The following is an 11,076-nucleotide window of genomic DNA, read 5'->3' on the forward strand; positions in this document are numbered from 1 at the left end:
TAAGTCTTGCTGAGTATTAGAATACTCAGCCTTGCTGTTGAAACCTTTTTCAGGTATGAGTTTTGAGGACCAACTCGCTAGTTGTCTTGGCCCTGCTCCTTGCCTCCTGCCTGGTCCGTAGAGTGGGATCCGTCTTCGGCCGGCAATGACCCTGACGAGTGATACCATGCTTGGGCTAGCCTGGTATACTTTTGCGACGTGTTGTAGCCGTCGTGTTTTATCTTCCGCTGTTTTAACTCTGAAGTTTTACAATCAAGGCTTGTATAACTGTTTTACTAAAGTTGGTTTTGTAATAATGGTTTGAACTGGTTTGTAATCATTACTTTGCCTGTGTTGTAAAATTGTGGTTGTAATATCTCTGGACTCGCCTTCGTGCAGGGTATGCTTGTTCGATCCGAGAACCGGTGGTTGTATCAGGACGTTACTCGACAGACCAAGAATTGTTCCGTTTGAAGTGCGTTTGAGCTGGTGTTGTCTTTATGGTGATGGCCTGCGCACTTGAGCCGGGATAATTCAGGTGGTTCTACCACAGGGGGCCTCACCTCTCCCACCACCTCACACTCATCTGTCAATGACTCAGATATCTGAAACCGCTCTGAAAGCAACAATATCCGCCCAGCCGTCACCGGGATCTCCACTGCACCAAGTGCGCCAGCTCAAGACCTCCAGTACCCATGGGTCCTCTGCACCTCCCTGCCAACACGAACCAAGCGCACCTCCTCTGCCGCTGCGCGCGGGCGATACCACCAACCAACCGCCGCCACTGCCTAGCCAAGGCGAGTCTCCAGATGCGACGCCTCCAACGAGGGCACGACGCCAAAGGCGCCGCCGTCGCACGTCCATAGATGGACAGAGTTTTCACCCTAAAGAATTCCGTGCAGTAGGAATATGGTGCCTCACAATGGTGCCCCCAACAGGGAGACGACGCCACAAGAGCGCCGCCACCATCGCCACCGACAAAGCGTCAGTGAAGGCTTTCGCCCGACTCAGCACATTGCCTGCCACAAGTTCTTGGCCAAGCCCGTAGCCCGCTCCAACCCGCCTCCGCAACGTCACCACCGAAAGAAGTCCGGCACAGCTCGAAGCACCACCTTGGCGCCCCCAGCATGCACCAGCTAGCCCCCAGCCCCACCACCAAGGCGGCGTCGGACCGACATCGCCGTCGAGGAGGAGAAGAGGAGCACACCACAGATCCCGTCGCCCGTCGCCCGTGCGTAGCACGCCCCCGCCTCCCACCATCTCCAGGCCGCAAGACCCAGATTTGGTCAAGGCAGAGGTCCCCAATCGCAGCCACCGCCACCGCCGGCCACGGCCAACCACGACCGCGGCCAACAGCGGCCAGCCAGAGCCCGTGCCAGGCAAGCCACGACCACCGGCCAGCCGCGACCACGGCCCGCGTCAGCCACGGCCGGCCATGGCCGCCCGCGTGGCCCGCGCCCGCCACAGCCACCGCGATGGCCACGGTCGGCGCACCCATCCGCGCAAGCAGCCGCCGCCGAAAGCCCCCCCCCCCACACACACACCTTCATGCGCCCCCGTCGCGCCGCCACCAGATCTGGCCGGGGCGACACCGAATATGGTGCCCCCCCCCCGCCGCCGCGCAAACACCCGCCGTCGACGAAGGAGCTCCGGGGGAGCAGAGGCGGCTGCACCGACCCCAAGCTGCCGGGGAGAGGGGGGAAGGCCCCGCCGCCGCTTGCACCGTAGGTCGCACGAGCTTTTGGCAGCCCGCTCCGGCGGCGGCGCGGCGGGAGGGGGGAGCGGGAGGTGCAGCGGCTAGGGTTCGAAGGGGCCGCCGCGTCGCCCGAGCAGGGACGACGCGAGCGGACGCGAGCTCGTGTGCGGTTGCGGTTGAGGCCTTCGATTGCGGGGTGGATGTGGGTGCAGATTCAAACAGTTATTTGTAAACCAACAAACCAACAAGTGACAAAATTACGAAAATTTGAAAACGTTAAATGCGGTTTCACATCGAGGTGTAGATGACGTTTACAGCACCTTCTAAAACGGCCATTCATTCATTCCTCCCATGGTCCATTGACTGAGAAAACGGTGACCAGGAGTGACTGACCAGCAGAAGGGAGAGAGGAAGAACCAAGCCGGGACAAGCTCCCCTGTTCATCCGCCGCCCACAGAGGACGAAAAGGCTGCTGCCGCCGCTGCTGCAGATCACACCGCCTTTCTGCAGCCTCTCTCTCTCTCGCTCCCGTTGTTTTCGCTGCAGATTTTGGCTGCGGCGCCGCGTCCTCTGCGGTTCTGTCCCCCATGCTTCACCACCAACCCAACCCCAAGAGGTGGTGCTCCAGTCCAGCTCCTCCTCTCCCTCGTCTTCCTCTCGGGATCGTTCTCCACGCCCTTGATTTCCTTCCTGATTTCTCCCGCATTTCCGGCGTTTGCTGGTCCGCACTGCGATCCGATCCGTGTGGTTTTCGTTTGAGAGGATTTCTTGGTAGTTCCTTTGGGGGCCAAAGGTCAGCATTTTCTGTCTTGTCGGGAATGCTGCTTCTTGGAATCCGAACAATGCGGATGCGTCGCTTCCTCCCAAACGCCTTGCCTCTTGATTTATCCTCGATTCCTGCGCATGTCTTCATGATTGAGCTTTTACTCCCCTTTGCGGTTTCTTGTTCTTCCTCACTACTAGTACTAGACTAGATGGTGGCATTTTGGGGACGATTTTTTTTTCCATGGATTTGTCTGCGGTTCTTGGTCCCCCTGTTTGCCGTCATGATTCGGTCTCTCAACCAACCCCATGTATTTTTTTTTCTCCAGCTGATCTTTGCATTGACTTGACTTGTTTGCGGATAACAGGGGAGGCTGATACCCTGCCCGGCGGCTCGGTTCTGAGCTGGACTGAACTGAACTGGAGAGAGAGCACAGTCCGGAATATGTTTGGTTTCTCGCGGCGCCGGGTGAAACTTGGAAGGTGAATATTACGCCCAGCTCTTTGATTTCTTCGTGCCATGTTTCTTTTTTTCCCCCCTACCTTTTTACTCCTAACTCTTTTTGTACCTGCTGTGTGATGATGGCAAGGGGAGCTTTGACCTGAAACTTGGTTTCTTTGTGTGCTTGAATATCAGTACATCATTTTAGTTTTCGCAGTTAAAGTTGTAACCTTCACCTGAATCGATTCATCACCCGGCGCTTCATGATTATCAGTACATATTGTGAGCATTTTGTTCTTTTGGTAGGCTGTTAATTGATTTGGTTTCACTGACTACCAAACTGCTATGTTCGGTCAGAATAGTACCGTTGATAAAAATTGATGGGATACATTCTAAGTTCGTGAGGTCATGCAGCTTCATGAATCTGAGTCAGCATGTAGATCCCACCATATAAATACATGTTGCCGTGTTCTTGTAGCATTGCATTCAACTGAGGTCAAGCTTCCTTTTACATTTTGGTGCTGATGATCAATCCTATTTCCACATTTGCTTTGGTTGCTATATCCTTGTCTTGATCCCTTGGGGGTTGCCTTTCTTTTTCCAGGTTGAAGGGTGACCATAATGATTCTTTGAATAGCTCCAGGAGTCTTGGTGGCCCCACGAAACAGCTCAGCCTACCTAATGTGAGCCTTTGTGACTGAAGTAATTGTATGTAGTATTGATCTTGTTGTATTTTGGGCACATCGTGACTGTTAGCTCTTGGAATTTTATCTTCATCAGGGGGATGACGCTGCTACAACATCAGTGAGCGGCCGTGCAGATGATCTTTCCTACCGCTGCTCTTCAGATACTTTCAATCTCGACAGTCGTTCTTTCAATATTTCTGAAAACTGGACTGTGTTGTCCACAGAGGGAGACAAACCTATTCCTCGTTTCTATGTAATCGACTGAATATGTAACTAGATAAGTTCATATACCTTGACAAAATTTCTGTCTTCGATTAACACATCTTCAACTATGGTTAAACAGCATGCAGCGGCCATTGTAAGTAGCAAGATGGTAGTGTTTGGTGGTGATTCTGGTCGTCACTTATTAAATGATACAAAGGTAGTGGGATCTTTCTTTTTTTTGTTTCGATTGGAACTCTGCATTGATTATCATGTTATTATCAATTAATCTTATGAATTTACTGTTTATATTAATTAGATACTGAATTTAGAGAAGCTTAGCTGGGATTCTGCACCGCCTAAAGTTCGGCCATCACCAAGTGGACGTTCTACCAAGTTGCCAGCCTGCAGAGGTCATTGTCTGGTATAGTTCTTGTAAATCACTGTTGTTGTGTGCTTCTCAAAACCTAAATTACCGATATGGTCATTCCTTCAAGATGAAAACTTTTAAACTCTTTCAGCTAGATTGGCAGTTGTCCCCAAGTATTTATGGTATGCATTTCTGTTGGTCAAGATTTTCTTACGCCCTTAGCCAATTATGCTAGCTGAAAATTTACAGTGGATGATATAACTTGCACTTGACATCATCTAAACTTGAAGTTACGAAAGTTGGAACACTGGTCAGGGATCTATTAGCCAAAGAAAAAAATGAGTGCTATCGGTTATACACTGTCGTATGCACTCTTTTTGACACTGTAAGAAACATTTGCATGATATACAGGTTCCATGGGAAAATAGTGTCATTCTTGTTGGAGGTAAAACTGAGCCTGCTTCTGATCGTTTATCAGGTTTGCAGATGCTAGATAAATCCGAAAAATACTTATAAGTGTTTGATGCCTTCCTCAACTAGATAATGATTAATAACTCCACTTCTACTGCAGTATGGATTTTCAATACTGAAACAGAACTTTGGTCCCTTGTTGAAGCCAAGGGTGATATCCCTGTAAGTTCTTTTATATTGGGAGTCAACTTTTGTCAGTCTGGCAAACTTTCATGTGAATTGACTGAATTGTCTTCTGGTCCTGAGTTAAGGCAGCTCGAAGCGGCCACACAGTGATCAGAGCCGGTGCTAGATTGATACTTTTTGGCGGCGAGGACACAAAAGGAAAGAAACGACATGACCTTCACATGTTTGATCTCAAATCATCAACATGGCTTCCATTGAACTATAAGTAAGTCATTCCTAGATTTTTGGCCACTACATTTTTGGTACCGATCTATTGTCGTCCCAACTCTCAACATTCCTCATCTAAGTGCATCTGTTTTTTTTTCCAATTTGTGGTTAGATTTAATTCGCACTCTTGGGTTACTGATTAAAGATCATTGTTGTAGAGGCGCTGGACCTTCTCCGAGATCCAATCATGTCGCTGCACTGTATGATGATAGGATCCTCCTGATTTTCGGAGGCCACTCAAAATCGAAGACCCTTAATGACTTGTATTCTTTAGATTTTGAGACAGTAAGTTTGTGAGCTTCCTCTATTCAGGTCATCTCAGTACATTTCCATGTTGCCGGATACTCACAGTTTTTGCTTCCTAACAGATGGTGTGGTCAAGAGTGAAGACTCATGATCATCACCCATCACCCCGAGCAGGTTGCAGCGGAGCTCTGTGTGGAACCAAGTGGTACATAGCTGGCGGCGCAAGCAAGAAAAAACGTATGTCTGAAGCTCTCTACTTATGAATACAGTGACTGGAAAATGATTTGGTGGTTATATTTCTTATACGAACAATACATGTATTGTTAGAATGATGTCCTGTCTTGCTTCATTTGCGATTTCTGACAAGATATCTAATTCTCAGGACACGTGGAAACTTGGGTTTTTGATATCCAACAATCTAAGTGGTCTGTTTGTGTAGTGCCCCCTAGTTCATCAATAACTTCAAAGAAAGTAAGTCCATTTGGTTTCTGACTCCTTTTAACTTCGATAGTGTTAAAACATTCCATGGAGCAAATACTAAAATAGTGGAAGGAAATGTTAACCTTCATGTTTGGATTCTTGCTGATAACAATCCAAAAGATTATCATTATCACTTCAAAATCCTTCTTTCGTTTCCATTGTGCTAAGCGCAGTTTAGTGTCTCATACTCTCACTACTTTAAGTTTACATTATTTCATCTGACCAACCAAAAATCTAAAACAACTGCTCATGCAGGGTTTCAGTATGGTTCCTTTCTACCACAGGGACAAGATCGCTCTTATTGCTTTTGGAGGGAACAAAAAGGAGCCGTGCAACAAGGTGAAACAATGAACTTCGATTAAAGAACCGATTGTCACCTTGCAAAAAGAAAAATGGAGTGTGACTTCCCATAATCTTGGGTTCTGAAATTTTTTTTTGTCATTCCAGCGTCTGTAACATTTAAGATTTATGTTTTCCTCTTACTAAATCATGTGCAGTTAACTGAAAAAGGTTTGAATCTCGAAGCTTTCATATCAACTTGAACTGTATCCCTAACCATATGACCACCTGCAGGTTGAAGTATTTGTGGTACTGCAAAATGAGCATTCTTTTAGTTGGCGGTCAGCCCCAGAAGTGGACCATGTGCTGTATGAGTATTCTCCGAGCAATAAGGAGCTTGTTGATCATCTCAACAAGTGTGCCCCCTTGTACTCTAACAGTTCCGTTGCAAGGTATAGTCTCACTTCTGTGGTAGAACAGCCACCTAGAAGGGAACCCCTCTCTGAGTCACTGTTGAAGCAACACAATTTAGGCACTTCACTCCATGTGAATTTGGATCAAGTAGAAGAGTGCAGCTTAGCTAAAAAACTGCAGAAACCGATCGATGATGACAGATATGACGATGCTGATGACTATTCTTCATGTCAAGAAAGCACTGTAAGTACTGCACCTACTAATCACTTGAGAAACATATTTTGTGGTTCCCTGCATAATAGACTATCTTGCAGCCAAAAGGGCATCGGAGCACAAGGACAGGAGCTGGTATTCAGAATGACCTGGCACAAATAGAAACTATGGTGACTGGGGGATCAAATGTAAGAAGGATCGCTAGATGCTCTTCAGACGTGAGCCAGAGTCACCTATACAACACAAAGATAGCAGATTTAATAAGAAGAAACACCGTGCTCCAAGACCAGCTAGCGACCGCGTTCGCAAGCAAAGACCAGTTGGAGAACAGCCTATCTTCGGTCATTCAAAGCAGGGAGCAGCTAGAAAAGATGCTTGCCAACAAGGATAAGGAGGCGGAGATCTTGAAAGAGAAGATAGCAGCCCTAGAGCTGGCTCAAGAAGAGTCAAACAGCCTTTCGAACACGGTCCATGCCGATAATGTGCGCCTCGAGCATGAGGTGGCGTTCCTGAAGGCCGTTACAGATGAGACCCAGAAGGCAAGGCAACTTGATATTTATAACGTTTGGTGATCTTGTTGTGGTTTGTACTTAGTTGTTCTTGTTGCAGGAGCTGCATTCCACTCGCAGGGTTTTGGCGGGAGAACAGTCGCGCGCGTTCCAGCTCCAGGTACCCCATTTGAGACATATTTTACCCATTCATCGAGAAATTGAATTCTATCAAAATTGTTTTTGTTATGCAACTGAACAAATATACCAACATGGCTGATGATCCGTTTGCGGTTTGCCAGATTGAAGTGTTCCATCTCAAGCAAAGGCTGCAAATACTAGAGGGGAGATCAGGGACGCCCACTAAACAACCCCAATAACATGTGATCGCATCTCTACATTTGTGGACAATTGTTGCGAGCACTGTAACATCGCTATGTAAATTGTGTACTCCCTCCATACCCAAAAAACCTGACGTTTAGGACATGATTGCGGTAACCAAGGAGTGATTAATTTGGGATTAGTTTTCCATCTCTACCCCTAATAAATAGGGTTGCGGTTGCTCTTTGTACGAGAAAGTAAACTAGCCCAACTGGCTAGCGAGCGGAGGAATGAGAGTGTTGAGCTGAGTTCAAATCTCAGGGGTTGCAAATTTTTTGCTGGAGGCTTGATTTGCATGGAATTTTTGCATGGCGCTGTGGAGGCCGCGTTTTTTTTCATCCTGGCGGGCGGAGGAGCACTGGAATTCCAAAATTTTGGCCTCGCGCTGTGGAGGCTCATTTGAGGCCGCGTTTTTTTTTCAGCTGGCCCAAATTTTGTTCCTTTGGCGCTCTGGAAGGCCGACGCTTGGAGTGCTCGTTGCTAATTCTATTTAAGAGCACTCGTTCACCCCTTCATCTACTAGTACTACTCCATTGCCTTGCTTGCTTTTGCCTTGCTTGCTTAGCTAGCTTTTCTCCTTCCACTACTACTACTACGGCGCATGGCTCATTCCTTGTTTGGCTTTGATCTCAACGTTCGTTTAGAGGACGATGACGACGGCGACATTCCCTTGGATTCCAACGAGCATGAAGCTGATGACGGCAACGCTAGCTTTGATCTGAACGAGCCTGTACATGATGAGCATGGCAACGGTACTACTCCTACCTCTTCTTGTCTAGCTGCATGTACTGTACATAATATTCTTCTCTTTGTCGCTGAATTACCATGTTCTATTTTTTTTATAGGATTCAATTTGAACTTGCCACTAGATGAATTTGGAGCTGTTGATTTTGATTATGTACAAAACCTAGCTGGTAAGCATACCTATTATATTGATTATGAATAAGCTTGTTTTTTTCCTATATTTAGCTCATGCCGTGAGTTCTTTGTACTATGAATAAATTTGTTTTTTCCCATATTTAGATCATGCCGATCAAGTAAACCAACGGAAGCATGATTATTCTGATAATGTTAGACAACAAGTGTACCAAGCACTATTGATGAGAAGCAAGAGCGGGAGACTAGGCAAGCACGATTCAACAATTGTTGGTGATCAGTTTGGAGTAAAGATTCGAACAGTTCAGCGCATATGGCAGCAAGGTAAAAACCAACTTGTTCAAAACATTCCAGTCAAGGTTCCTAATCTAAAGAAAGGTAGAAGTGGCCGTAAAGCAATCCCTCTTGATTTGGAAAATTTGAGGAACATTCCTCTCCAACAAAGAATGACCATAGAAGATGTGTCTAATAGACTTGGTATTAGCAAATCTAGGATACAAAGGTATTTGAAAATAGGTGTGCTTAGGCGCCACTCTAGTAGCATCAAACCTTACCTCACTGATGCTAACAAGAAGACTAGGTTGCAGTGGTGCATTGACATGATTGACCAAGGTTTGCTTGATGATCTAAAGTTCAAGGATTTGTTTGACTTTGTGTTTATCGATGAGAAGTGGTTCTACCTCCATCAAAAATCGGAGAGGTACTACTTGCTACCCGATGAAGATGAACCACACCGCACTTGCAAGAACAAAAATTACATCCCTAGGATCATGTTTTTGTGTGTTGTTGCTCGGCCAAGATTTAGAGATGGAGTATGTGTGTTTGATGGCAAAATAGGTTGTTTTCCACTAGTTACTATTGAGCAAGCAATTAGAGGTAGTCATAATCGGCTGCGTGGTGAGCAAGTAATCAAGCCAATCCAATCAATCACAAGGGATGTCATAAGAGATTTCATGATAAATAGAGTGTTGCCGGCAATTAGAGCAAAGTGGCCAAGAGAAGATGTGCACAAGCCAATTTTCATACAACAAGATAATGCTCCTACTCATTTAAAAGTGGATGATCCTCAGTTTTGTGAGGTTGCAAAGCAAGATGGGTTTGACATTAGGCTTATATGTCAGCCACCCAATTCTCCAGATTTTAACGTTCTAGATTTGGGTTTCTTTCGAGCTATCCAAGCTATTCAATACAAGAAAAATGCTAAGACAATGCAAGAACTAATTCCAGTGGTGGAAGAGGTAAATGATCATCCATTTGATTGTTTCAATACAATAAAGATTATAAAACAATGAAAGATCTAATTTTTTTACCACATGTTTTGTAGGCATTCTTGGAGTACAGTCCATGGAAAGCAAACAGAATATTTGTAACACTACAAACTGTTTTGAAGGAAACAATGAAGATTAAAGGTTGCAACAATATAAAGATTCCTCACTTGCAGAAGCAAAGACTAGAGAGGGAAGATAGGCTGCCATTGCAAATCCCTTGTGAAGCTTCACTGCTAGCCGAAGCACAAGCTAGTCTCCCTGCATGAAAGCATTAGAAATAGCAGACTTGTTTCCTAGCGAGATGTGAGATGTAATGCAGACTTGTAACACAGACTTTCCTAGTGGTACTAATTGTCATACATGAAGGAAAAAATAATCTTAAACATGGACATCTTAACTGCTTCAGTATTCTTAGCTTCTGTATTCTGGTCAGCATCCACGATCTTTGCATCCTTGCCATGGTTGCCGTACCCATGACTCATCCAAAGCAGGGACGTTGCAGCACTATTGACGTCGTCATCGTGCTCTCCATACAGGCGAGGCAACAACACAGGGAGCATCAAATTGCAGGCTTCATGTCTTACCTGGTCGGATTGAAACTTGACTGCAAACGACTCTAGGGCATCCACAGCTTCAGTTTCATCATCAAGGTGATCCATGTCGCTCTGGGAATCTTCGGCAACGTCGGCCATGAGGTCTTCATCTTCATCGGTAGAATCAGGTGCCCAATTCACACCTCGCACGTACTGCACTGGGCCGTCGCCATGGTCATCAAGGTGATTCATCGGCAAGGAACAACGAGGCGAGCGAGCGTGTGCAGTAGTGCTGAGGAGATGAGGGCACCAAGATCCCGCGGAGCGCGTGTGAGCAATGCGGCCGCGGCAATGGCGACGCGGCGGCGGCCTCCGGCGACGCGACGGCGGCCTCCTGCGAGGGCGGCAAACGCAATTGGGCGGCGCGTGCACGCGAGCGTCCGTGAGCAAGAGACGTATGATGAGATGAGAAGGGAGGCGAGCGAGCACGTGCAGTAGCGATTCAACGGGTCACGAAAGAAACGATGCGGCGCGCGATTAATGCTTCCAGCGGCGTGCGCGATTAACCAAGGTAATTAAGGTAGGCAGCCGAACGGACTCAGGGGTAAACACGTCCACGAAGGGGGCGCGCGTCCAGAACGTCAGGTTTTGCGAAAATGAGTACCACGCCCAGGACGTCAGGTTTTTTGGGTATGGAGGGAGTATTTGTGCAACAAGTTTTTTCTCTTTTTTTTTTGATCTTATGCAACAATAGGTGTCACCATGTCACATCTGCTGATATGTAATTTGCGGGTATATGATAAAATTATAAATAACTGATGGATTGAATGCAGGCTCTATTTGATGTTCAAATGTACATTGCATGAATTATATTCCTAAGGTATTATTGTCACAACAG

At 46.5% G+C, this 11,076-nt stretch overlaps 2 protein-coding genes across 6 annotated transcripts; both read left to right on the top strand.

The window, feature by feature from the left end:
- The first annotated feature begins 2,039 nt into the window (after window positions 1-2,039).
- LOC120699682 (acyl-CoA-binding domain-containing protein 5-like) lies at window positions 2,040-11,034 on the top strand. Of its 4 annotated transcripts, none has more exons than XM_039983707.1 (18): window positions 2,040-2,291; window positions 2,806-2,920; window positions 3,484-3,562; window positions 3,660-3,818; window positions 3,909-3,986; window positions 4,086-4,190; window positions 4,548-4,614; window positions 4,708-4,769; window positions 4,859-4,998; window positions 5,159-5,285; window positions 5,369-5,483; window positions 5,629-5,717; window positions 5,982-6,065; window positions 6,300-6,662; window positions 6,734-7,171; window positions 7,242-7,301; window positions 7,423-7,567; window positions 10,880-11,034. In XM_039983707.1, the coding sequence occupies exons 2-17, from the start codon at window positions 2,883-2,885 to the stop codon at window positions 7,498-7,500; spliced, it is 2,082 nt and encodes a 693-aa protein (XP_039839641.1). In that variant the 5' UTR covers window positions 2,040-2,291; window positions 2,806-2,882; the 3' UTR covers window positions 7,501-7,567; window positions 10,880-11,034. The 4 variants fall into 4 exon arrangements, with proteins under 4 accessions (XP_039839641.1, XP_039839642.1, XP_039839643.1 ...); XM_039983708.1 differs by lacking the exon at window positions 2,040-2,291 and adding an exon at window positions 2,314-2,468; XM_039983709.1 differs by lacking the exon at window positions 2,040-2,291 and adding an exon at window positions 2,505-2,729.
- Window positions 7,575-10,050, top strand: LOC120699683. Of its 2 annotated transcripts, none has more exons than XM_039983712.1 (4): window positions 7,575-8,253; window positions 8,347-8,415; window positions 8,525-9,615; window positions 9,702-10,050. In XM_039983712.1, the coding sequence occupies exons 1-4, from the start codon at window positions 8,103-8,105 to the stop codon at window positions 9,909-9,911; spliced, it is 1,521 nt and encodes a 506-aa protein (XP_039839646.1). In that variant the 5' UTR covers window positions 7,575-8,102; the 3' UTR covers window positions 9,912-10,050. The 2 variants fall into 2 exon arrangements, with proteins under 2 accessions (XP_039839646.1, XP_039839647.1); XM_039983713.1 differs by having other exon boundaries at window positions 8,525-8,701.
- Window positions 11,035-11,076: the final 42 nt, after the last annotated feature.

The sequence above is a fragment of the Panicum virgatum genome, chromosome 3K (assembly GCF_016808335.1).
Source record: "Panicum virgatum strain AP13 chromosome 3K, P.virgatum_v5, whole genome shotgun sequence".
Taxonomy (NCBI): Eukaryota; Viridiplantae; Streptophyta; class Magnoliopsida; order Poales; family Poaceae; genus Panicum; species Panicum virgatum.

Excerpts from the sequence above, each read along its gene's own strand:
- LOC120699682 (XM_039983707.1), top strand. The coding sequence starts at position 2,883 with ATGTTTGGTTTCTCGCGGCGCCGGGTGAAACTTGGAAG. Across the intron at positions 3,987-4,085 it reads ACTTATTAAATGATACAAAG|ATACTGAATTTAGAGAAGCT; the intron begins GTAGTGGGATCT and ends TATATTAATTAG. Across the intron at positions 6,066-6,299 it reads AAAAGGAGCCGTGCAACAAG|GTTGAAGTATTTGTGGTACT; the intron begins GTGAAACAATGA and ends GACCACCTGCAG.
- LOC120699683 (XM_039983712.1), top strand. The coding sequence starts at position 8,103 with ATGGCTCATTCCTTGTTTGGCTTTGATCTCAACGTTCGTTTAGAGGAC. Across the intron at positions 8,416-8,524 it reads TTATGTACAAAACCTAGCTG|ATCATGCCGATCAAGTAAAC; the intron begins GTAAGCATACCT and ends TCCCATATTTAG. Across the intron at positions 9,616-9,701 it reads TAATTCCAGTGGTGGAAGAG|GCATTCTTGGAGTACAGTCC; the intron begins GTAAATGATCAT and ends CATGTTTTGTAG.